The 22863-nt window shown below is 53.9% G+C and overlaps 8 protein-coding genes across 8 annotated transcripts; 4 read left to right on the top strand and 4 right to left on the bottom strand.

The window, feature by feature from the left end:
* Positions 1-148: 148 nt before the first annotated feature.
* On the bottom strand, positions 149-2289 carry GGS23DRAFT_45965 (uncharacterized protein). The gene is made up of 4 exons (XM_051514101.1): positions 1603-2289; positions 1282-1541; positions 440-1188; positions 149-377 (listed from the first exon to the last, which is right to left on the bottom strand). Exons 1-3 carry the CDS (start codon positions 1889-1891, stop codon positions 451-453), a joined length of 1287 nt encoding a protein of 428 aa, XP_051377399.1. The 5' UTR covers positions 1892-2289; the 3' UTR covers positions 149-377; positions 440-450.
* Positions 2290-4088: 1799 nt separating this feature from the next.
* Positions 4089-5763, bottom strand: GGS23DRAFT_546787 (uncharacterized protein). The gene has a single exon (XM_051515051.1). The coding sequence runs from the start codon at positions 5397-5399 to the stop codon at positions 4467-4469; it is 933 nt and encodes a 310-aa protein (XP_051377400.1). The 5' UTR covers positions 5400-5763; the 3' UTR covers positions 4089-4466.
* A 1499-nt stretch (positions 5764-7262) lies between these two features.
* On the bottom strand, positions 7263-8018 carry GGS23DRAFT_46021 (uncharacterized protein). Its single transcript, XM_051514109.1, has one exon. The coding sequence runs from the start codon at positions 7877-7879 to the stop codon at positions 7373-7375; it is 507 nt and encodes a 168-aa protein (XP_051377401.1). The 5' UTR covers positions 7880-8018; the 3' UTR covers positions 7263-7372.
* Positions 8019-9215: 1197 nt separating this feature from the next.
* On the top strand, positions 9216-11435 carry GGS23DRAFT_46037 (ankyrin repeat-containing domain protein). Its single transcript, XM_051514110.1, has 2 exons — positions 9216-10219; positions 10278-11435. Exons 1-2 carry the CDS (start codon positions 9455-9457, stop codon positions 11163-11165), a joined length of 1653 nt encoding a protein of 550 aa, XP_051377402.1. The 5' UTR covers positions 9216-9454; the 3' UTR covers positions 11166-11435.
* A 2532-nt stretch (positions 11436-13967) lies between these two features.
* On the top strand, positions 13968-14255 carry GGS23DRAFT_592447 (uncharacterized protein; the record flags this gene model as incomplete). Its single annotated transcript, XM_051517882.1, has 2 exons — positions 13968-13993; positions 14063-14255. The coding sequence occupies 2 exons, from the start codon at positions 13968-13970 to the stop codon at positions 14253-14255; spliced, it is 219 nt and encodes a 72-aa protein (XP_051377403.1).
* A 684-nt stretch (positions 14256-14939) lies between these two features.
* GGS23DRAFT_546795 (kinase domain-containing protein) lies at positions 14940-16287 on the top strand. The gene has a single exon (XM_051515052.1). It carries the CDS (start codon positions 15087-15089, stop codon positions 16074-16076), a length of 990 nt encoding a protein of 329 aa, XP_051377404.1. The 5' UTR covers positions 14940-15086; the 3' UTR covers positions 16077-16287.
* Positions 16288-16742: 455 nt separating this feature from the next.
* GGS23DRAFT_546800 (cytochrome P450) lies at positions 16743-19092 on the top strand. Its single transcript, XM_051515053.1, has 4 exons — positions 16743-17342; positions 17412-17697; positions 17768-18403; positions 18512-19092. Exons 1-4 carry the CDS (start codon positions 17106-17108, stop codon positions 18934-18936), a joined length of 1584 nt encoding a protein of 527 aa, XP_051377405.1. The 5' UTR covers positions 16743-17105; the 3' UTR covers positions 18937-19092.
* Positions 19093-19140: 48 nt separating this feature from the next.
* On the bottom strand, positions 19141-20512 carry GGS23DRAFT_46093 (carbon-nitrogen hydrolase). Its single transcript, XM_051514117.1, has 2 exons — positions 20127-20512; positions 19141-20068 (listed from the first exon to the last, which is right to left on the bottom strand). The coding sequence occupies exons 1-2, from the start codon at positions 20288-20290 to the stop codon at positions 19216-19218; spliced, it is 1017 nt and encodes a 338-aa protein (XP_051377406.1). The 5' UTR covers positions 20291-20512; the 3' UTR covers positions 19141-19215.
* Positions 20513-22863: the final 2351 nt, after the last annotated feature.

The following is a 22863-nucleotide window of genomic DNA, read 5'->3' on the forward strand; positions in this document are numbered from 1 at the left end:
GAAATATGGTAGAAATACGACAGCTATGACATACCTAAGGACGCCGAAGTTCAGGGCGCCCAAGAAGCTGGCTGGGAAGCTTCCACCCCCTCGTAACTGGTGAGAGGGCGGCATACTATTATTATTCTGGCCTTCAACCCGTTGGAGTCGACAAGTCCACTGGCCAATCTGCAAACGCCACGCCCATATTGTTTCTAACTGACTGATACGGGAGGTTTCTAGGCAGAATAGAGGCCGAGACAGGCCATGCATGCAGGAATGAGTACCAGACGGCCATCCCAACACAGCCTCGGGGGGTCGCATGGGGTGGGTGTTACTGTTGGATTCGCACGGTACCCCTCCCTCCTCTCTCTTCTCCTCTTTCTCCTCCTTTCTTACTCCCGCCCCCAGGCTCCCTCGCAATATACCCCCCCCCCCCCCCCCCCCCCCCCCTCCTCGCTCCCCCCCGGCTCAATACTCACAACGGCCACAGTATCCGCACTCGAGGCTACAGGCCGTGTAATCCCGCGTGAAGCTATCATCCGAGTCGTCTGATTCGTAGCTCTTGGCAGGGTGCGGGTAGTCGTCGTCAGAGTTACTGTCACGCAAAGGCCCCTCGTCACTTTGTTGCTCCTGGTAGAGGTTGCCGCTCCACCTGTCCTTCCAATCGCCCGGAAGTGCTTCCCGAGCCTTTCCGTGCTGTTCTCTTAGCTCTAGAGGGCCTGTGCCGGTTCGGCAGAGCTCGAGATTTAGGTGACCCTCCCGCTGAACCTCGATAATGAGTTGGTGCAGGACCGAAGCAAATTTGCGAAGTTCGAGCTCATGACTAGTTTCCCAGTCGAGGATGTCCTGTCGAATGACGTTCATTTGGACCTCTTCAAAATTTCCTCGATCGTGGTAGGCGGCGACGAGGTTGGGGATCTGCCGTATCCACAATCTGGGCAAGTGCTCCTCCATCTCAACGGGTCTCCCCGCTTGCGACTTTGTCTTAATTTCGATGACTGACTCTTGAGGCACGACTGTTCCCGCGACCTTGACGGCAACTGAATTGGGTATGGGGGGAACTGCGACATCCGGGCCCTCTGGTCTGTTGGCAATAGTAGCGACATCGCCGGGAGCACTCATGGAATGTGCATCACACTCAAAGCGGACGAGGCACTGTAGACCCCCGAAGGAATACGAGATGATGCGCTGATGGGACTTGGTTTCCTTGATCGCGGGATCGTGAGTAGTGAACGCGTCTATGAATGAGTGACCGAATCCGTAGACGTTAGGGATGAGGGTGTCCCGTTGGTTACGAACAAGAAACAGTGTGTTTTCAATCATTTCAACGTCGAATCGGAACGTTGACTCGACCGAGCGAACGAAGCGGAGGATATCACCTAGTGCGCTGGCACATCCCACGATGTCGACGCTTGACGGATCGAACCTTTTGTCGAGAGAAAAGATAGATTGGACAGTAGGTAGCATGGGATGCTCGGGAAATCGAGCTCCATTATGGTCCCGCAGGTACTCCCCATTGTCGCCAGCAAGCTGGGAAGGCAACGGAGGCGGACTCCAGACTGCCGGCTGTCCTAGTTGCCATGTTAGTATACGAACAACCGGCGCCAAATAGCGACTTACCGGGGATGATGATGACGGGCGGCTTCGAATCGACCAGTGAGTAAGACGCCGCGTATCTGCAGTCTGTGATCTTTGCGTCTTCCACCGGGATGCTTCCGCCGGATATACGGTCTAATTCGATCTTGGTTACGAGGCGGCCGAATGGCAGTTCTGGCGCTGGCTGTTCGGGGACTCTGTCCCTTCTCCGACGCCAGGCAGCGGCTCTGGCTCGTCCCGCAGAGGAACCCCGTGCTCGAGCACGACCGCTCGACAACCCTCTCGAGGGGCCTGGAGTCCTTCCGCGATACATAGCGTCCGTGTTTTAATAAAAAAAATCGACTGAGGCTTTAAACTGGCGTTCGAGGAGTGCCAAAAGTCCCCGACACTACTCATGGCGACGGCTATGAAACGAAGAGTAGGGCATAGGCATCCTTCGGCGGTGTCACGAGGGGAAGCCAAACGGCGACGATGCCCGGGACGGACAACTAAAGCCAACACGTACCCATTGGTGGCGGGCCGGTACAGACAGAATGCCGCCGCCCACGTCTCCTTCCGTGACAGTAACTACAGACAGGCATGTCTTAGCTCGCAAGCTGGGTGGTACGCGGAGGAGCTCTCTGCAGTGTCGCTCCACGCCGACGAGGCGTGCCAGAGCCAAAGGAATCATGGCGCCAGGCAAAGGTGTCCTAGGTCGTACAGCATATTCGTGACTTGGCCGGCAGAAAACCTGAAGGAGGGGGAGGGGAAGAAGTGACCAGCAGAGGCAGAAAGTGACGAGTCAACTATGGGCTGGTCATCATGTCCCTCGTCGCTGGAGTCTGAGCCTTATCTTAGGCCAATTGGTCTGCCTCGTCTGCGGTCGGGGGTTGCCATGCATTGTATGCGGTGAGGGAGCACAGTGCTAGCACTGTGCCACCCAAGCCTACATGTCCATGACAGTTGTTCTGGTCTTCGCGTTACTGTATTGTTGCACTTATGCCGGCGGGTAGGGTAGATGATTTGTGTACATGCCACCTCAAGTCGGTCGCCTAGTAGGTCCCGGCATAGCTCGAGGATGGGCGAGAGTGACTCAGGCTCGCCAGCACACGTTGGGTGTATGCTGCTGATTCAGAAGAGGGGGGGAGACGGAGTATATGCCTGCATGCACCGAGGACGAACACGTAGGATGAGCCACACAATATCGCCTGTTTCTCTACGCAGACACGTACATACGTAGCGTGTGTAGGGATTTCTCCCCGTGTCCTGGGACCGAGAAGCAAATTGAAGGGGGGCAGGCGGCAAGAAGACGAAGACGAAGACGACGAAGACGGAGAAGAAGAAGAAGAAGGGGAAGAAGGGGAAGAAGTCGCCAGAACCACCCCCAATGCAAGTCATACATGCATACGCACACTAGCCACCAGCGAGCCCGCCCCGCAAGCCCTAGAGAGCGCTGTGGGTAAAAGCCTAGCGAAGCCCGCCCGCCAGCTCTTTTCGAACATGCGGTGAAGAAGACACGGGCCAGGCCATCCCTGTCTAAGTGAGGTGAGTATGAATCTGCTTCGACACGAGTATGAGCATGTTACCGTATGATACACATATATGTATCTATAACGCACATATACACGCATATCCTCCTTGCATACAGAGTACATGCCCACGCATACCCGCCCCAACATGGGTCGCCTTAGCCTAGGTACCTAACCAGCCCCCCCCCCTTCCATTCCTTAGCAGAAGGCATATTATCGCGGCCTGGCTTGCTCGCCGGGCCCTTCCGTCGCAGGCGAAGACGACGCTAGCCCGCTGCAGCGGAGCCGCGAGAACCTGTCCCGTCCACGCCTACACACGCACGTTCGTTCGCGCAATCCACATGTTCACACGCGTGTGTAGTGCGTCTGTACGAGGCGCTACGCCCGTCGGTACCAGCTTGGGGCCAGGGGAGGAACAGGAACACCGCCGACGGCCGCGGGGTGGCCAGTTTCTGGGCAGATGGGACGCGGGCGCGTCCCGCCCGACTGGCGCGTCCCGCCGTCGCTCAGGGGGCCACGTCTCCCCGTCGCGCTCTTACGTGCGTGAAGTCGGGCGTGAGAACGAGCGCCCACCTCGTTTCTCGCGCCAGGGCTCACTGAGCCGCGCTGCGCTCCGCGGTTGTCGTCGGCCGTGGGCGAGTCGGGTCGGCGGTACGAAGGGGACAGTTGGCTTGGAGAGGGAGGAGGTACAGATAGCACGCAAGGGAGAGAGAAGGAGAGAGGAGGAGGGACAGGAAGAGGGAGAACCCCCCCTTCGTCCCTCGTCCCCCTCCTCCCTTTCCCCTGCCCTCTTCTCTGCGCAAAGCTGCCGCGCCAACTCGATGGACAGGGCGAGGGGCGAGGGAGCGCGACAGAGCAGGTAGATCCCCCTCAGTCATGAACGCATTACGGCGACAAGTGAGGGTTAACCGGAGGGAAGCGCACGATACTGAAAATCACTGGTACTTATTTCTTAAGAACCGCCGATGTCTATTCAGTATAGTATATAAAGAAGATATCTGATCTCTCTCTCTCTCTCTCTCTCTCTCTTCTTCTACAGTAGACAAATGGAGCGCTGATGCGCGCAGTAACTATTGTTGAGGGGGCTGGGGGGTTGGGATATCCTAGCTTTACAAGAAGAAATGCAGGCAAACAACAAGACGCAATCCGACCCTAACCCTCCGGAGCGCCGGTCCTTGTCCTCCTCTTGAACCCTCCCTATTTGCAATCTTGCAAGAGTAGAAGTACAGATGTAGCTCGGGTCTAAGTGGTAGACCTGAGGATAATACAATGCATATAATCGAAAGTAGCGACAAAAAGGAAACGGAATGAAGCGAATGAAGGGGTGAGTGCGTGCGCGCGTGGCGCGTGATGGAGGGAGCAAGTCGGAGAATCGCTTGCTCACCTCCAGGTGCTATGAATCTTGCCTCGTCGGCTCCGCGACTTGAGGCCGACGTCGCCGTTGACCATCAGGCTCCTCCACCGCCGCCCGAGGCTGCTGCGGTCCTTGCCCAGGCTGCGCGCACAGTCCTGCCAGTCCGTCTTCGATAGCCGGAGCTTCTCGAGCACGAGCTCGACCAGTATCCGGTCGTCCTCCTTGCTCCACTCCTCGCCGTCCGCCTCTACCTCCACGTCGGCGCCCTGCTCCTCTCTCCCCTCCCCTTGGTTCTCCGTCTCCTCCCCTCTGGCTACGTGCAGGCTGTGGAAGTCCGCTCGGTCGAGTCCCAGCGGGATCACCTCGGGCGCGATGCGCGCGCGCTTCGGCGTGCTCGGTCGCATGCTCGAGTCCTCCTCCACTTCCTTCTTGCTGCTGCTGCTGCTGCTGCTTGCCTCGTCCGAACCAGCGCCGACCTCGAGATCGCTGTCGATGTCGTCGTTGTCGCGACCCGGGTCATCGTCGATGGCGCGTCGCCGCTTGTTGACACCGCGAGGGGGCGCGGCGGGCCGTTTTACCACCTTCTTGCGCGGGATAGCGTCGCCGTTCGCGCTGTCGGCCGGCCGGCGCGACCGCAGGCGCAGCTTCATCGGTGACGGCAGCGCGGTGTGGGACATGGGTGGCGTAGGGAGAGTGTCTCGGCGCGCGATGGCGCCGGCGGTGTTGTTGCTGTTGGTATTGTTGATATTGTTGTTGATGCCCGTGGCGGCGCCGGGCACGGTGAGCATAGACTGCAGCGCGCGACACGAGTTGAAAATGTTGCCGAGAGTGCTACCGCTGCCGCTGCCGCTGTACGCGCTCGTAGGAGGGCTAGCGGGCGGCGACGCGAACAGGGAGGACTGGAGCCTGGTGACGGGCGGGTGCGACGAGTCGCACGGGAGAGCGGACGGCATTAACATCTTAGCGGTCGGGTAGATGGCGTTGTCTTAAAGGTCTTTTCACGTCGTATTGGCCTCGCGACGGCTCTCGAGTGTCGGCTAAGGCGAAGACTAGAGTGGCAGAGAGGATAGGTTCGAATGTGCGACCGCACGACGAGAAGGCGACGAGCAGGAATGCGATGCGATTGACGGGTTACAGAGCGTAGAAGTGAATTCTAGCGAAACTAATGCAAGTACGTGTGAGTAGTTTGCAGATGATGCGGCAGCCTGCGGTGACAATCTGGGAGCGGCAGCGGACTGTAATGCGACGGGCGCAATGGTGATCGGGATGGTTGCTAGGAGATGGGGAGTGTGTGTGTGTGTGTGTTGGGTCGAGGGTTGTAGGTGGGAAGGGGGAAGCTCTGAGTGGGAGACGGGATGGCTGGAATAATGCGCCTAATAAGAAACTGGCAGGGCCAGGGTCCACCCACACGCCCACGGGCCACACGAGAGAAGAGAGTAAGAGAGTCGCCCAAGGAATGCGGAGATACGATTTGGGTACATGGCCCATGTCCCGGACCCTCTGGATCGGGCTGTAAAGGTGGGGTACTGCTACATAGAAGCCAGCATGACTCGCTGAGGCACGTAAGTATTGGCTACATTGTGGGGTCCGCTAGGCAGCTTTCGACGGTAGACATGAGGTAGCTCTCAAGTATCGTAGTCGCACGAATTTGACCACATGATTAGCGCCATTTTCGGTCTGAACGTGGTATCGGTACATCTGTAGGTACCCCGATGCCCGCTGATTCCGCATCTAGGTGCCTACAAAGCCCCCTACAACCCCCCTACACCCCCTCTACAGCCCTGTGGCATAGGCACCTCGCTCCCTGCAACCCATGTACCTACATATGCATAGGCGCTTCAGAGCGGCCGGGCGGCCGGGCTAGACCTGAAATCCACATCGCCCATTATCCACGACTCCACCCCTTCCAGCGCCCATCGAGACGGGCCTCGCAATACTCATCGCCTTTACAGCCTGCCGCCTCGTTGATGTGTGCATGCATGCACATATGTATCTATGTGGTCCTCGATACATCGTGTCGACTACTTACATGATCGTCTCGTCTTTTACGATAGTCGGGGGGAGGGAGCCGGGAGTCGCCAGGGAGCCTAGCTAGGGGTTAGAGGGTCGAGTCGAGCACTTGCGCACACACACACACACACACACACCACACACACCATTCGAGACTTCGTCACCACCCTTACGCCGCGATTCTGGTCATCTGAGAACCTCTTCATCACATCCTCCCCCCTTGATCACTCTTGAAGATGGCGTGCCACGAGGCATCCTGCAGCAGTGAAGTAGACAAGCCGCTAGGCCTCATCCGGGCGATCAACCGACCTAGATCCCACTGCTTCCCAAGGGCGACAAGTCTGGCAAAGCTCTGTAGCTCCCTCTTCGTTGGGAATAGTCTCACGACATAGTCTCATTCCAACAGATCCCTTTGCAAGCGGCCGCGCTGCCCGCCATGCTATTCCTTATCGACATGCCTACTACCTACATGGGGGAGATACTGAGGGCTACCTCAACGAGAGTTCCAACCGGCAACCACCCTCCCCCCCTTTTCGCAACCTCTCCTCGCCCCACCTCGACATGGATACTCGGACGTTACCTAGGCCAGGCCAGACCCGTCGAGAGGTATCTACCTACCTACACGTCTGGGTTAGACACGAGCGCAATCAAAGGTGCCGAACACTCGGGAAATAAATACAGCTCGAAAACGCTGGCGCCGTGAAACCGCCGCCCAAGGACATTTATATTTACCGCCGAGGACAGATTGCATCAGGCCGCACACCGAGCTGGGTATGGCCCACGGAGAGGGAGGGAGGGGAGGGGGGGGGAGGTTCAATAATCGTCAGCTGAGTAACAGAGGTCGAGTTATTTTAAACCATGGTTTCATCTTGTCGTTACCTTGTTAGCCATCCTGCTTCAGCATCTCCCCTCCCCCCCTCCACTATCTACCTAGGTAGATTAGTTCGTCCCTGTAGGAAACAGAAGCATGCAAATCGAGATCCGGAGTGCGTTTTCGGGTCCGGGACAGGCTTGCTCGATCGATTCCAATATCCACGCGCCGCATGGGGATGGCCAGGTGAGGATGCGTTTTCGAAGCTTTCCAGTATTTCCAACATTCATGGCATCGGAGCCGCGGTGTCGTGGTGGAGAGGGAGAAGGTAGGTAGCCCGGTGGAGAGCACCGCCCACCCTAGTGTGGCTCTTCGGCACAACCTTCTTCCCCTCTCCTCCCTCCCTCGTCCCTCTCCTCTCCCTGGTATCTCCTCCCTTCTCGCCCTACCCTTGTGTACCTTGCATCCCGATAATGCATGCAGGGCAGTGCAGTAGGCATTGAAGAAACCCAATATTCGTGGCGTAATCGACAGATGCGCCCATCGCTCGGTAGCCCGTCGGAGACCGTCCTGTTTATGCCTCGCCCGTACATGTTGCATCTGTAGATGGGGCAACATTATCGATAGAGGGTCCCGAGGGCGACGGAGTCTCGGACCGACTCACAGGGGGGGGAGGGGGGTTGTGTCTCTACGTCTATAGATCTTAAGTTCAGAAGTTCAAACCTCTCCCTCCCCTAGTAGGACTACGCCTCTTCGATTGCGAGTCATTTCCCAAAAGATACCGACTAGGCAAAGAGCTTGCAGATATCTGAGAAGATTGATCGGGTTCTCCCTGGCAAAGGGGGCCTACGGGTCCTCTACCTACCAGCTAAAAATATCCCGGTTCGATCGATGGGATCACGCCGCTCTGTTGGGTCGGCAGCGTACATAGCATAGTTCCATGCGCTTCGAGTGGGTTAGGTAGGTAGGTCGAGGTAGGCACCTATCTATGTACGTATCGTAGGGGGGACGTGTGGAGGACGAGCGAAGCGGGAAGAAGCATACCCCCGCTTGGCTTACAGCAGGACGGGGACGTAAAGGAAGAGAGGGGGGAGAGGGAAGCAGAGAGAGGGGGGGGGGACGAAGGCCGAGGGCGAGGAGATACGCGTGAGACGCGACTGAGCGCGTCGATGTCGCGTTAAATACCGCGACCGCGTTGAATGATCTCCCGTGACGAACCAATCAACGCCCGGGAGCCCACACCCTTGTCTGTTTCTCGTGTCCAATCCCCACCAGCTCACAGCAAGTCCCAGCAGTACTTAGCTGCGTACCATTCCCAGCACCAGCAGCATCTCTCTGGCCTTCGCTCACCTTTGCTTCCCCGTCTTCCCGTCTCACACCTCCTCGGCCGCGTTCGTATTGACTCATTGCGGCACTGGGCGCTTTGTTCGAGGAGAGATCATCGCGGGGAAGTCAGGCCACCCTTATCAGCTCGACCCAGGCTGTTTGCCGGCGCCGGCGCCACACGTGTTTCCCTCCCCTCCCTTCATCTTGCTCAACTCGACTCTCTTAATATCCGAAACCGACGAGGTGAGGGCTCGAGTGATTTCTTCGGTGGCCTAGGTTATTCTTGGCCATATCCGCCGCCTGGCTATGTAGAGACTCTCAGAGTCTCCGAATTCACGACGTCATTACCGACCTCCCACATTGCGTCACCCCTGTTAGGATTAATCTAGCATCAAGCTGGCGTCTCGACCTCAGTGGCGATGCCGTCGCCATCACCTGCTGTGCTGTCACAGGCTTGTCCAGTACGTGTAGCACAGTACGCGTAGCACCGTACGGGTGCTTACAGGTTGCCATCCTTGTCTACTGGTCTCGTCCAGAGACCAACGCATGCACACGTACATATCATAGGTGTATTTATCCTATCCGATGGACAATTGTAAGACGCCAGACCGTATCTAATTGTGGCGTCTTCCGATGTTCTCTTTGTGTGAATTACTCGCACATACTTCCTTTTCCCTAGCCTTCCAGGAGGTACCTATGTTTTTACTGACCTCTCGTAAAAAACGTAAACGGAGAAGGTAGGTAGGTATATCAACCAATACCTCCCCCCCCAAGTCCCTCGTCACGTCGCTCAATCGTGCTACCCCCAATATCCTTTTCCTCATCGCCAGCATCTCCTTCGCCAGCAAGAGGTCATCGTTGAAGACAATGCAGAGTACAGAGCAAAAACGAGCCCCAGGACTCCTGGACTTGCCGCTTGATATCTTCCCCTGTGTGGCCGAGAACTTAACCGACCGCAGCCTCGCCAACTTCTGTCTGTCTTGCCGTGCCATCTGCGAGGCACTAAACTCGGCCCTTTATCGCCGTGCTCGCAACAATGCGCGTGTCCTGACCTGGGCGATCAAGAAAAATCACCCTGTCGTCGTCAGGAAACTCCTCGAAGAGGGTACCAATCCAGACCTCATGCTAGGCCCTACCCCGTCCCGGGGCAACCTGTTCGGGGGCTCCTTTTCGATGGACTTTACAGATTACTTGCCGAGTCCTTCGGATCGTCCCGAGCTCGAGGTGCGGGTTGGACAAACCCATCAACCACTTAGCAAGGTTCTCCCCGCGACAACGGGTTCCAAAAAGCCGAAGCCTCATATCGATGCCCTCGCTTCCGTTTTCAAGGTGGTCAACGACGCTCGTCGCGGAATCGTGGGCAACGCTCTGGACGTCTATCCGATGCCTACCCCATATTTGGCGCAGAACCGGGGAATGATCTCGCGACCGTCTCAATACTTTGCTTCGTTGGGTATATGGACACCACTCCACCTAGCTGCCGGGCGAGGCCGTCGCCAAATCGTTGAGATATTGCTTGAGAACGGTGCAAATATTGACGCCCTTTCCCGAGGATTCGATACCTACAGGTTCTCCTCACGCCGAATACCTGAGGTAGAGTGCTCGTGGTGGAAGCCTCTCTTCATGGCGATAGTAAGCTGGCGGTCGGTATTCCTCTCTTTAAGGAACCTCGCTAATCCCTGGGCGTTAGTACCAGCGCGATTACGATTTAGTCAAGCTCCTGGTCGAGTCCGGTGCATCGTTTTTTGTCGGTACGGAAGCCTCGGGGCGTCCAGACGGCCACGTGACCGCTTTACACGTATCGTGCTCTACCGGGTCTATCGACATTTCGAGCTTCCTCGTAGATCATTACGGGCCGGAGATGATACACATCAAGGACCACCGGGGGATGACCCCGCTGTCCTGGGCCTACAGGGAGGGTAAATGGGATATGATTTACTGGCTGGTGCGACAGGGCGCCAGCGTCGAAACCCAAGCCGGGAACGGCCGCTCTCTGCTTCTGGATGCCTGCGCTCGTTGGGATTTCGACAGCGCGTTGCGTATTCTTCGGCTTGACGAAAATCCCAGCTATTTATCCGTTGCCTCGTCATTACACTACATCTGTGGCAAGCCTGCGCCCCCCGTGGGTGAGGATCTCGGAGTTTACCGAGGTCGGTACTATGACGAGTGCCACGAGGATCGATTCCAGGTTGCGGACGCACTTATCGAAAAGAGAGCGGACGTTAATGCGAGAACTATCGGTGGGAACGAGACGCCTCTGGCACTGGCCGCAACCCATCACCTCGTCTCCATCGTGAAGCTCTTGATCGCTGCTGGTGCTGACATTGATGCCCAGGATAATGCCGGCAACACACCGTTGATGAGGGCTTGTAGGCGGAATCCAGAGACATTTACTTCTCCTATCCCGACGGTGAAGTTGCTGCTTAAACAGGGAGCCTCCCCTGCCAAGGTCAACCACGTGAACCAAACGGCGTTGGATATAGCATGCAGCTCCGACGGACCGCACAGTTCTGAGATTGTTCAGCTTTTGAAGCAGCATGCTACTTCGAATCACCCTGAGACTCTGGGGGGCATCTAGGGCGGTGCGCGCGCCAGATCGCCCACTATCGGCGTACGCCATAGCAGAAGGCAGGCACTCAGCGAAGGGTCGGAGGTAACAATTCGACAGTGGCCAGTGTCTCCCACCCGTCCGCACACGAAAAATATTCGAATCTCCGAGGGCGGGTTCTACTTGGATAAGCATCGTAAGAGGGGATAAGTTAAACACATTTCTAAGGCGCGAGCAAATGAATGATGATTATGATCATGATCATGATCATGATGGAATAGGCTGACGAACGTGTTACTGCCCGCTAGCCACATAGGAAGCTACTTTAGGGGATTAGGTGTCATCGCGAGGTCCCTCCAACGCCCCTGTGTTGTATGGCAGTTCCTTTCCTAGGAGGCACTTCTCTACCTAAATCTCATGCCCTCTACATTTCTACATAGTGAGTCGTCCTCGCCACGATAATCGCCAATGGAACTGCCCTCGACATTTACGGGCCGTGAGTGAAGGTAAAGCTGGGGCAAGACCCGCACACAAGCCCTACAACAGGTGATGATTACCTAGCCTATTCTATGCTCTATAACGCTGCGATGCCATCCTCGTCATCTATATCTTTCTCTTCCCCTCGGTATCTCCCTCTCCGTGGCCATTCTCTCTCCCTCCTGCCCCTACCTCTCTACAGGACCCTCTGCCCACCCGTAAGATGGCCACCTCACCGTCAAGGGGCGTTTTAGGGAAGTTGGTCGTACCACAGACCATATCCGAAATTGCGTGAGAAGCGGTAGGGACCTTTCATTGCTGGTCTGAGGACTGGTAGGGCCTCGGTATAACTGCCGCACTTAAACAGAAAGTTAGTGTCCAGCTAATCGTACTACGAGAACTGTTTGAAGCTCCGCCTCCACTGGCAAGAATTTAAGGGCAGTAGAGTTGGAGAGGGGGTTGCGGCCCCTTGAGATTGCTCCTTCTAGCTTCAGAGTTTGGGAGACAAAAGGGCAGATCCAAAGACCTCTGTGGGATTGGTCTTCAGTTCGGTCAGTTCCAGTCAGTTTCAGGTTTAAAATATCGACGGCCTTTCGTTTTCCTATCTCCTTTCCCTGCCGCTCGTGATAAGTGTTCAGATAGAGCAAGTGGTAGTATTCGCGGACCAGAAACGAGCTGAGCCTACCGTGGTGAAGGGGACTAGCACGGATGAGCTGAGCGGCTCTCGGGAGGCAGGCTACCTACAAGTTACAACGCCGCTATCTATCATGAGCCCTTGGCGGGTGGGAGTCTGTGAGAGAGGTAACTGCGTATCTTTTCAGTTACGTGAACAGCCCACAAATAGGGAGCATCCCGGCGTGGCTGTTGGGTGCCTAGATAGAGAGTTGCAATTCAGTATTGCGTTCGGCCTCCTATTTACCTACCTATCTAATAACTTCGTCTAGGCAGAGACTTCTGCTAATACCGCCGTGGATGCTAGCAACACAGTACTATGATTCCGCACGCACCTTAATTTCCGGCGTCTTCACCAAACTTGAACGGGTGCCCGCTGAGCCCGCCAAGTCACTGCAATCCCAACAACTGCCCGTAAAAACTTCGTCCATGCGCATATAGCTAAATTAAGCTCTTGCAATAGGGAAAGGGAATACCATCATATGAGAACATGGATGCCTAACGCCCATTCCTCATCTGTAGATACCTATACTTTTTTCTAGACTTCCGGGACGACCCTAATACCAACCCCCCTCTCCTAATCCTAAGCATCTTCTCGGCACTTTCGCACCTTATCTACCCCTCAGGGCCTACATAAAAACCGCGAGTTTCCCTTAAGTGCAGTCTCCGTGGTTGTAGGCAGCGTTAAAGCTCCACAAGCGCGCGTGTCACCCAACGTGTTCGGGGGCTAGTTCGTAAGCAGCTCTTCTGCGCCGCTTCTGCGGCAGCTGACACCTTTCTTTGCCTACCTACGCTCCGTGGCACCAACGTGTGAGGTTCAACGCCAACGCTGCTACGTCGGCCAAGTGAGGGGAAGGGTTTGCGAGATGTAACTGCGGGGGTGGCACAAATGATGGCAGCTTTGCCGTGTCACCTTTCGTAGCCGAAGTGCTACGTCGGGATGTCGTCTCCTTTCACGCCCACCTGCTTAGCGTGTGGGTGGGTGTTGGTCGAATGCGAGAGCCAGGAGGCGTGTCTGCATAGTAGGTACGTGGTGCAGCATGTATCTAGGCGCATTAGGGAGGGCCTGGAGGGAGTGTCAGAGAGTTGGTAAGGGTGTATAATAGATGAGGCTGGGAGATGCATAGATTGTTGCCCTCGCATTCCGATTAATTTATACCCCCCCGAGCTACCTGTAGCGGGTATACGACCGCGTGCCGGCAAAGGTATGTACTGCAGAACTTGGCTGGTCCTTATGTAAGGGGGCGCGCAAGAGACCACCCAGGGACGTGGTGTCTGACCGGCAGAGGCGGTGAGTAGTACGGCGAGACACCACCGCAGATCCTCGTATCGAAGGTAATGAGAGATGCGGAAGTTTAAACGGATGGTAACTCACGATTGATTTCTGAACTCCGTATGGAAATACCCTGGTTTTTGGAATCTCGACTCTTGCTGGTTGGCCCTAACTCCACCGTTGAACCCAGATCGTTGAACCTCAATAATATCGGCATGCTATCTTACCACACAGCTAGGATCTGATACTACGTATAGCTATGCTGCCTACGAACAACGCATTCTCTATTACGTCCGCTACAGTCACTTGTAGCATACTAAGTTCGTCCTTTCCGGGACAAGCTGTCCTCAAGGGAGGCGCCAACTGCACAACGGAGGAACAGTGACTATAGTAAGTGAGATGAATGCCGTATGGCAGGCGGCCTCGAAGAGCTTTAGTGATTTTACATTACACTCGCCAGGTCTCGGACATACTGGCTTCCGATCGCCTGCTTTGCGCACCCCAGCAACGCCGATGGGGTCGCTGCCTTTGTCGAGATCGTCAAGAAGGCCGGGTCCAAGTTCACGGTACGCTCCAGCGGGTACCATTCCAACTCTGGCCACAACAGTGTGGGCGAGTCCGGAGTCGTCATGGACGTCCGCAATCTCAAGTCAATGTCCGTAGATGACAACGGCGCTATGAATGTCGGAGCGGGCTAGGGTATCTGGATACACAAGTACGTCGGTGTAGACGTGTGGACGACTAAGGAATAGCAGGCATCGTAACGCGATTCGACTTCCAAACGCATCTCATCATTTTAACGCAATATACGGCCAACCTGTACGGCCTATCAGAATAGGTATGTCAAAATCTTGCAGGCCACGGTTAGCGTCCACGAAGAGGCGGAAACAGACCCCAAAGTCGGCCTCTTTATCAACTCCCGATCGAGCTATGTGGCGGTAGGCCTCTACGCGGATTCGATCCTTTTTTTTTTCAACCTGAGCAGCCTCATCAGCGCTGGCGTCCCGAGGACTGATGGAGCCATTAAATCCTTAGTAACTGCTATTACTTACTCGGGCCCGTCTACCAAGCTAAACCACTTCTTCGCGGGCCACCCCTTCACGGACCGGGCAATTTATATAAGTGTACATACAAACGATTTATCCCTGTAAAAGAATCAGAAAAAGAAACCGGAAAAGCCTAAGACTTGATTACGTAATTAATTAAAGTAATATATAAGCTTTTTCGATATAAAACTATTAATGAAACCTTAAAAATAAAAATTATATAAACATCTCTTACTAATAAATAATAATTTAAAAAAACGTTTTATATTTATTTGATTATTTTTATTCATTATGTAAGAAAATCCGCGACTTTTCCTATTTCCTTTCGAGTTTTTACGACTCTTTTATATATAAACCTATATAAAATTCCCGGTCCGTAAAGGGGTGGTCGGTAGAGTAGTAGCCTAGCTTATTTGCGAAACCACGCACCGAGAAACGCTTCTACTGTTTCAACTCGCACAGCAAACGAGCAAGGAAGATAATATGACGTCGAATATCATCAAGCTCCCTGGCAAGATCTCTGCCTACACGTTTCTCTCCCGAGGAGCAGTTGGATGGGTGTATCAGATTAACGATCGTATCGCGCTCAAGTTCGCTCGTGAGCTGGACTCCGAAGAATTCGCTAAAGAGAACGACATGTTCGATCTCTTTGAGAAGCATCCACCCTGCCCACATGTCATTCAAAGCTTCCTGCGCCTTCCAAATGCCAACTTCCTCGCCTTCATGAGCGGCGGGTCTCTTGATGACCGCCTACGGTCACATCAGATCCGCGACGGCCATTTCGGAAAGGTCCTCCGCGTGGTCAAGACAGAGCCGGTAGAGCTGGTGGAACGATGGCTCAGAGAACTCTGCGGTGCGGTGGTCTGGCTGGAATCTCTAGGGTATGTCCACGGCGACTTACGCCCGAACAACTTTCTGCTGGACGGAAGGGATCATCTCAAGCTAGGGGATTTCGATTGCGCCGAGAAGGTTGGCGAGCCTTCTAGCGGGAATGGCGCCCCCTGGGCTCGGGTCCTGGGCGAGGACGCCGATGAGGTAGGGGCCCGGAGGGGCTCTTTTGGAATCAACGGGCCGAGAACCGAGCAGTTTGCCATCGGGTCCAATCTTTACTGCATGGTGTACGGCCTCGAGCCGTACGAGGATAGGGACGATCGGGGCCCGATCATTGTTAAGTTACTGCGGGACATGAAGTTCCCGGAGCTACGAGATGGGCATTTGGACTCTATCATTTCCCGGTGCTGGAGAGGGCGCTATCGGCAGCTGAAGGATCTGCTGGAAGAGGTAGAGGCAATCAGTGGTATGACGCCTTCGTCGGAAGCTATGAGCATCTCGAGGGAATATCTCGACGACTATCGAAACGAATGCCAGGCGTTGGTTGAAGACGGACTGTTGGGGAATATGTCACGATCTGCTAACCCTATTAGTACTCCTAAGGGTGTGCGGGGGCCTGATAGTAGAAAGGAGGCTAGCTAAGGGCTTGGCTATAGAAATGTAGAAATAATAATTGGTTGGTCCTGTCATAGTGTTGGCTGTAGGTCACCTGTCGATACGGGGTTTAATGGGTTCAATGTAACTAGCTCTGACGAAAGTAAGAGGCTTAGACCACCTAGAAGTCTTTCCATTAGGTACTTATTTAGTTAACGGTAATGGGAGCGTAAGAACCCAGTCCCAATGGAGTTCCGGCTACGTCAATCTCAAGATCAAGACTTGGGCTCTGGGCAGCGCTTAATATGATATCAAACTTGAATTAGCTGCGTTTTGAATGGCTTCTATTAAGTAAGTCGATTAAATCCTAGTAGGTTAATAGATAGACGATCCCACGGCTGTAGGACGGATGCATTAAACCCCTAGAGAGCATGTAGGCGTTGAAGAAGTGGAACCCGATATGGCCAAGAATGGCACATTCTAGGTGCATGGCGGTGGTAGAATTGGCGGTAGTAGATTGAACGGTACCGACATTAGTTAAACCAGATCTCGTTAGATCAAGTTGGTATAATAGACATCTTTCACAGCTGACAGCACACGATGTCTGACATGCAGTCAAATAGCGCCGGTCAATATTGATCTATAGGGTTTAGGGAGTGTCTCTTTTGAGAGTCCTGCATGTCGTCGGTCATACCACAAATACTAATAATCCGAGGAAGAGGGAGGGTGGGCGCGTGATGCCAACGACTCTCGGACGAAGCGACGTAGGTCACTTATTTGGAGGCGTACCTGTACCAAGATGCCATATATTAATTCTTGTTATCTCCCAAATCTTTGTAAAGGCTCGAGTGAATTGGTAAACTCGCCACTGACCTCGCGAAGCGTCGGGGGTAGACTGTCTCGTCACTTACTAACGAATTCGCACCAAGTTAAGTTCTCTTGTTCTCTTCCCAATTCAAGGTCAAGGCACGACGGTGTAGTTGACTAACTAGAAAGCTCTGGCAGGAGTTCAGCTGCGCTGTCTGACACTTTACTGCTATATCACGTTGCTTAAAAAACGAATTTATTCACGGAAAAATGTCAATCTATCAGAGTCGCTTCGGCGAACTTGTTTGGTCATTATGGTGTTTGGAAACTGCCTTCATCTCAGTTGGCCTAATACTTTTTATACTGTTGTTCGTGTTAGAAAAGAGAAGCCCAAGAGTCGCCCACGCCCACGTACACGGATACCGATCGATTTTCGAGCCTCCCTTTTTTCTTCAAACGAGATTCGTTCTAGGGGCCTGCGAGATAATTAGGGATGGATATGAGAAGGTAATATCCACCTTAGACGCTTCTCCGTTGTCCGAAGTCCCACGGCGCTTGTTCTCAAGTGTGAATTAGTTCAAAAATGTGCCGTTCATAGTCCGCCGCTTCGACGCCGACTACTCCGTCCTTCCAATGAGGTATCTAGAAGAAATACGTTTGATACCGATGACGAAACTTAGCGGCAAGGAATCGCAGATACGCAACATGATGCCGAAGTGGACCGGGTTGGAGTTCATGGTCCGGTCTCACCTCCACGTCGATGTGCTAAAGCGGAAACTCACTCCGGAGCTGGGCAGGTATTTGGAGGCTGCCAGGAGCGAGCTCGAGTATGGATGGGAGGTCGACGTCCCTAGACCCGACGGTAACGAAGTCCTCTTCTGTCCTGTCGTGGCTCTTATAATGCGCTGACTGCTACTATCTGACTCTGTCAGATTGGCTTGAGGTGGACATCCAGCAGATAACGCGCATGCTCATCGCCCGCATGTCTGCCAAAGTCTTCCTGGGACACCCGGCATGCCGTGACCTGGATTGGTTGCAGACCTCCGTCCAGTACTCCATCGACACCTTTACCACAGCTTTCATATTGAGGATGTTTCCACCTTTCCTCCACTTCATTGTCGCGCAGTTTTTGCCGTCAAAGTGGCGAATGAGAGCTCAACTCCGGACCGCGGAGCGCACCGTCAGACCGTTAATGGAGAAGCACGCCGAGGCAACGCGGAGGAGAAGTCTTGGAGAAGAAGTAGAGGAGCAAGAAGACACTCTCATGAAGTGGATGCTGGAGAACGGGACGGAGCAGGAGACGCGGCTGTCGGAGATGGCGGCTCGCCAGTGCGTGCTGACCCTCGCCAGCATCCATACCACGGCCACTATTGTCGCTAACGTGATATTCGAACTTTGCGCGCGCCTAGAGTGGGTTCCTGTGTTGCGTGACGAATTTGACCGAGTCACCAGGGAGGTAGGACAGCCCGGCAGTGACCCCAACATCGACATGCGGCGCTGGCATCCGCGACTAGAAAAGCTCGACAGCTTCATCGTCGAGACGTTCCGATATTACCCTCCTATTCTCCGTAAGTAGTGGCTTATCGGGCAAAAATCTCCCTCATTCGTTTTGTTTCCCATCTCCCTGCGCGCGCGTATAGCCACGTCTCTAACGGTTGACTCCTTATTATCACTAGTCGGCCCCCAGCGCCTCGCATTAGAGGACATTACGCTGAAGGACGGGACGAAGATTCCCACCGGGGCCAAGATCGCGTTTGCCATGTACCATCACCAGAACGACGCAGCGGTGACGCCGGGACCCGGGTTGTTCGATCCGATGCGCAGCTATCGCAAACGACAGTCCTCCGCAGAAGAGTACGCTCGTTACCAAGCCACCTTGCCAGACGTGAATAACAACTTATCTTTCGGGTATGGGAATCAGGCATGCCCTGGGAGGTTCTTTGCCATTGCCGAAATCAAGCTCGTCATTTCCCGGCTGCTTAACGAATTTGACTTCCGTCTCCCGGAGGGCCAATGTCGGCCTAAGATCATGTATGCCGACGAGAATACGTTCATCGACCCCAACGCCAGGATAATGATGAGGAAAAGAAGAATCGCATGATTACAACGCCCTCAGGAAGTCCTGGGAGACAGGGTTGGGGTTAGAGGGGACAAGCCACAGGAGTAGGAACATTCCTTTCAGACAGGTGACTCTCGAGAGACCCTGTCACGACACAGGTAATAGAAGTTAATCACAAGGAACACCACTTACGCATTTATAGGGTTAATACGGTGTCGTGATACCAATATATGTAACGGCGATACGAGTGCCCGTTGCGTTAGTTAATAGCCGCTAATATATCCAATCCTCAATACCTATATTTCACCTCCCCTCACTCAGCTAGATCTCCTGCTCCGATTCGGGCTGTTTCACGGTACCTTTTGGGATAACAACCTCTTTCTTCTTCCTGTCGACCCCCAGCCATAGAAGATCGGGCCTGCTGTAATGCCCGACAACATCAAGAAATCCCTTAACTGTCGCGACCTTGGTCAGGTCGAGGTCCCCGTATACGATACCTTCGGTCTCAGCATTGCCGTCTCCAAGCGCCAGGGTCAGGCGCCTCCCGTCAGGGCCGATGATACAACTGTGGCCTCCGCCAGGTTGGCGGCACATGAGCCCATTTTGTGATCCCAGTGCTTCAATCCCCTTCTGAGTGCACACAGATGTAGCGTGCAGTACGTAAGTTCCGCTCTCTATAGCATAAGTCTGTGAAAGATTCTGACACCCATGAGCCGTCATGCTCCACAGCCCGTGTTGGTCGACGCTGACCGCGGGTTCTAGCGGCGGCCACATCGCAACATGGATCACCTCCCCCTGAGTGATGCTGTGGTACTTGAGCAGCGGCTGGGTATGTTCCCAACAGGCAAGCGCCCCGACCTTGATCTTGCCCAGCGGGTCGCCGAAGTCGAGCTCGACCACGTTGGTCAGGTCGTCCCCGGAGCCGTCACCATAGATGGTGCGTTCCATGTGTGTCGGTTTGACCTTGCGTCTATGCAGCACAAGCTCGCCCTGGGGCGAGATAATAGCTTGCGCGATGTAAACACTGTCTGACGGGGTACGTTCCGAGAATCCAAGGACTACGGCGATGGCGTGCTTCTTAGCCGTCGCTTTCAACTGCTCCATCTCGTCCGACTCCAGAGTCAACGAGTTGTAGATGTATTTAGTTTGAAGTTCGAGGTCAACAGGTCGGGCCCTGCGATCAGTTAATAAGCTCCAGAGAGAAATACGCATAGGGAACAATGAGAACAAACCAGATCCAGCCGGGATATCCGGGGATCCAGACCTCTGCGAAAGCGATAATCCGAGCGCCGCCCTTTGCGGCCTCCTCGATAAGCCCACAAGCCTTCCGGACTGACCCTGCCAAATCCAGCCAGACAGGCTCGGCCTGGGTGACGGCGACTCGAATGGTAGCCATTAGGACTCGAACAACGTGGTTTTGGTTTTCCGTATAACTCAGTTAAGACTCGTGGGAGATGGAGTTACTCGCCCGATCGTTCGACGCACGAAGCTGTACCCCTCTTTTATGTACTCAAAACAGTCATATCTCGCGTCGGTCGGTTGCATCTATCATACTACCCCTCTCTTCCTCCCACCACTATTGAGGGCCACTTGGTCTCACCGGTAGCATTGGCACAGTGCTAGAATGCAGGTCAGATTTGAGCCGAGGAACTCGCCATCAGACATGCGCCACCTCCCGTTGATATTTCGGACGCAATACGGGTTTTATAGATCCGTGGAAACGTCTCGCGGGCTGGGTTAAGGACTTATTCTAACTTTCTTTCGAGAGGCATATAATATCCGAATGTTTCCATGTTTTGACTACGGCATGCAACGGGAAAACGTAAAAGAATAAGCGTCCGATGTGTGAGCAAAATGGTCAGCGACTTTTAGCCGGATATTGGTTCATCGTGTCATCGCATGGAGGGAGGGGTCAACATCACACAGTGCTACCGCGGTGGCTGAATCGGCCCAGAGGGACGGCCAATCCGAGCCACTGGGCACAGTTAGGTCGAGATTCTCGCAATATCTAGCCAATTATGCTATACTAATATCAAAAGAAGCTTCTAAATGTCGGAACAACGTCAAGGGCTCAACGGCCAACATGGCAATTCTATAAAACGAGTTGCGGGCGAGACTCCACAACGAAAAAGGGGGATGCTATTGGACAACACATAATTCCCTCGTTATGCTGACGTCTCAAGAATATAGGTTTCTGGTTGAATAGCGGTTACTATTACATTTGTAACAATCTCCGTGTTCGGTTGTTTACAAACTTACCCAACCGTATTCTTTTTAAGGCGAGAGGAGCGTGTCTCATACGCATATTCCACCCACCAATCTGAAAAGTTCCCCGGCCGCATACCTATATTCTTAACTTTCTCATATCTTTAACCAATACAAAAATAAGTATGGCTAAGCGGCCTTGGTAGCCGTACGTTAACGAAGTCGGCTTCGCAAGGACTCAAATGAGACAGGGTGTCGTAGCATGGCACAACTCTAGATATTACCAGCTCCGTTCTTACTTAGGGTAGTGCTACCTAACCAGTATTGACATTTGGGCTCACCCGCTACTTCCAAGTGCCAAGACTTACTCTTCAGTTACCTATATGTGTGCTATTGCTGTTTTGTTAGTTAAGCAACCTGTGGTTGAAGTAAGACCAACACGAACAACTCTACTCAACAACGCATGGTTAGCTTCATAACCGTCGTTGTTCCTATTAACACCTATCTATACGGTGTTTCGGGTGACTACCCATGCACACCGAAGGCCAACAGCCTACCCCCTTAACAGGCGGATTTACTTATTCTATTCGTTGACTCAAGGCCCAAACTTCTCCGCCTACGCATCAAAGTTTTCACGGGGAATAATTCTAGGTTACCTCTTGATCTAAAACTATAAAATCCGTATCCTTGCCCCATGTCGCCAAGTAGGTAGATGTCATCTACCTGCCTAGCATCCCCGCAACCACGAATCCTCAGATTCGTCTATCTCGCGTAGATATCCCTAGTTGCAGGGAATCTAAACTACTACGCAGTACCCAGAGAACACCCTGAACATTGAGCTTATTACAATAGGGGCGGTAACCTATGGTATGACGCCGATTGTTTACCTTCCGAGCTGATTAAAAGGACATCACCGGGCCCATCTGCGGGCAGGGGATCGACGCGATGAGGGTTCAGCCGAAGATCACCCAAAGCCAAGCGCCGACGTTGAGCCGGCGGAGTATCCCAATCCGAATACCCCTCTGCCTCCTCTTCCTCCCCATCATCTTCGCCAACACAACCACCTAGCGCTATGAGTGCTCCCGGCCCTCCTTAGAATGATAGCTAGCAAATTTGGTTGGGCTAGTTCGATAGGTGGAGGCGGAGGTCTTGCAAACAGCTACGCTACCTAGCTTGTAGAGGGCGATGGATGACGAGATTATCAAACAGAATGTGCCAACCCTCTTTACCCCGTCCCTCAATCTCACGTCCCCCTTACTTGAGACCCCCCTGTTCACGACGAAAATAAAGGGAGAAAAAGATAACCTTTCTTTGCCTGCCCTGCCCTGCCCTCCGGTCATCGCTGTGGGAATGTAGTGAAGGAAACTGTTCTCGTTGTTCATGGATTGTCGTGATTGGCAGATAGGGCCCTCGTCGAGTTCGCTCAGCTGGCTGGGTTGGGTGCCTGACTCCGGGTCGGATACGGACCGATAGGATCGTGAACTCCCCCTTCTTCAGCGTCACTCTCCGTAAACCAGTATATAACCACCGCCATATATCCAGTTTCCCCTCGTATCTGCTCGTGCGTAACGATTACTCACCCTCCACTATTTTTAATATTATTGGGGGGGATCAGGCACACTCCACGTCGCCTATAAAATCGTCCCGCCTTTGCTCGGCCTCCCAACCCCTCGTCCGTGCCTACGATCGGGGATTGAAATAATCAATTACTTATTCCCATAGAAACAAATTCCCCGGAGCTCGTGAAATAGCGTAAAATCTACT

Source organism: Durotheca rogersii (assembly GCF_024521655.1).
Source record: "Durotheca rogersii strain YMJ 92031201 chromosome Unknown GGS23scaffold_1, whole genome shotgun sequence".
Classification (NCBI taxonomy): Eukaryota; Fungi; Ascomycota; class Sordariomycetes; order Xylariales; family Xylariaceae; genus Durotheca; species Durotheca rogersii.

Bases quoted from the DNA above. Each gene is read 5' to 3' on its own strand.
- GGS23DRAFT_45965 (XM_051514101.1), bottom strand. From the start codon at position 1,891: ATGTATCGCGGAAGGACTCCAGGCCCCTCGAGAGGGTTGTCGAGCGGT. The intron at 1,542-1,602 runs GTAAGTCGCTAT...GACAGCCGGCAG, and splicing joins GCCCGTCATCATCATCCCCG to TCTGGAGTCCGCCTCCGTTG. The intron at 1,189-1,281 runs GTTCGTAACCAA...CCCGCGATCAAG, and splicing joins TTGAAAACACACTGTTTCTT to GAAACCAAGTCCCATCAGCG.
- GGS23DRAFT_546787 (XM_051515051.1), bottom strand. From the start codon at position 5,399: ATGTTAATGCCGTCCGCTCTCCCGTGCGACTCGTCGCACCCGCCCGTC.
- GGS23DRAFT_46021 (XM_051514109.1), bottom strand. From the start codon at position 7,879: ATGTTGCCCCATCTACAGATGCAACATGTACGGGCGAGGCATAAACAG.
- GGS23DRAFT_46037 (XM_051514110.1), top strand. From the start codon at position 9,455: ATGCAGAGTACAGAGCAAAAACGAGCCCCAGGACTCCTGGACTTGCCG. The intron at 10,220-10,277 runs GTAAGCTGGCGG...CCTGGGCGTTAG, and splicing joins AGCCTCTCTTCATGGCGATA to TACCAGCGCGATTACGATTT.
- GGS23DRAFT_546795 (XM_051515052.1), top strand. From the start codon at position 15,087: ATGACGTCGAATATCATCAAGCTCCCTGGCAAGATCTCTGCCTACACG.
- GGS23DRAFT_546800 (XM_051515053.1), top strand. From the start codon at position 17,106: ATGTCAATCTATCAGAGTCGCTTCGGCGAACTTGTTTGGTCATTATGG. The intron at 17,698-17,767 runs GTAACGAAGTCC...TGACTCTGTCAG, and splicing joins CGACGTCCCTAGACCCGACG to ATTGGCTTGAGGTGGACATC. The intron at 18,404-18,511 runs GTAAGTAGTGGC...TATTATCACTAG, and splicing joins ATATTACCCTCCTATTCTCC to TCGGCCCCCAGCGCCTCGCA.
- GGS23DRAFT_46093 (XM_051514117.1), bottom strand. From the start codon at position 20,290: ATGGCTACCATTCGAGTCGCCGTCACCCAGGCCGAGCCTGTCTGGCTG. The intron at 20,069-20,126 runs GTTTGTTCTCAT...AACTGATCGCAG, and splicing joins GGATATCCCGGCTGGATCTG to GGCCCGACCTGTTGACCTCG.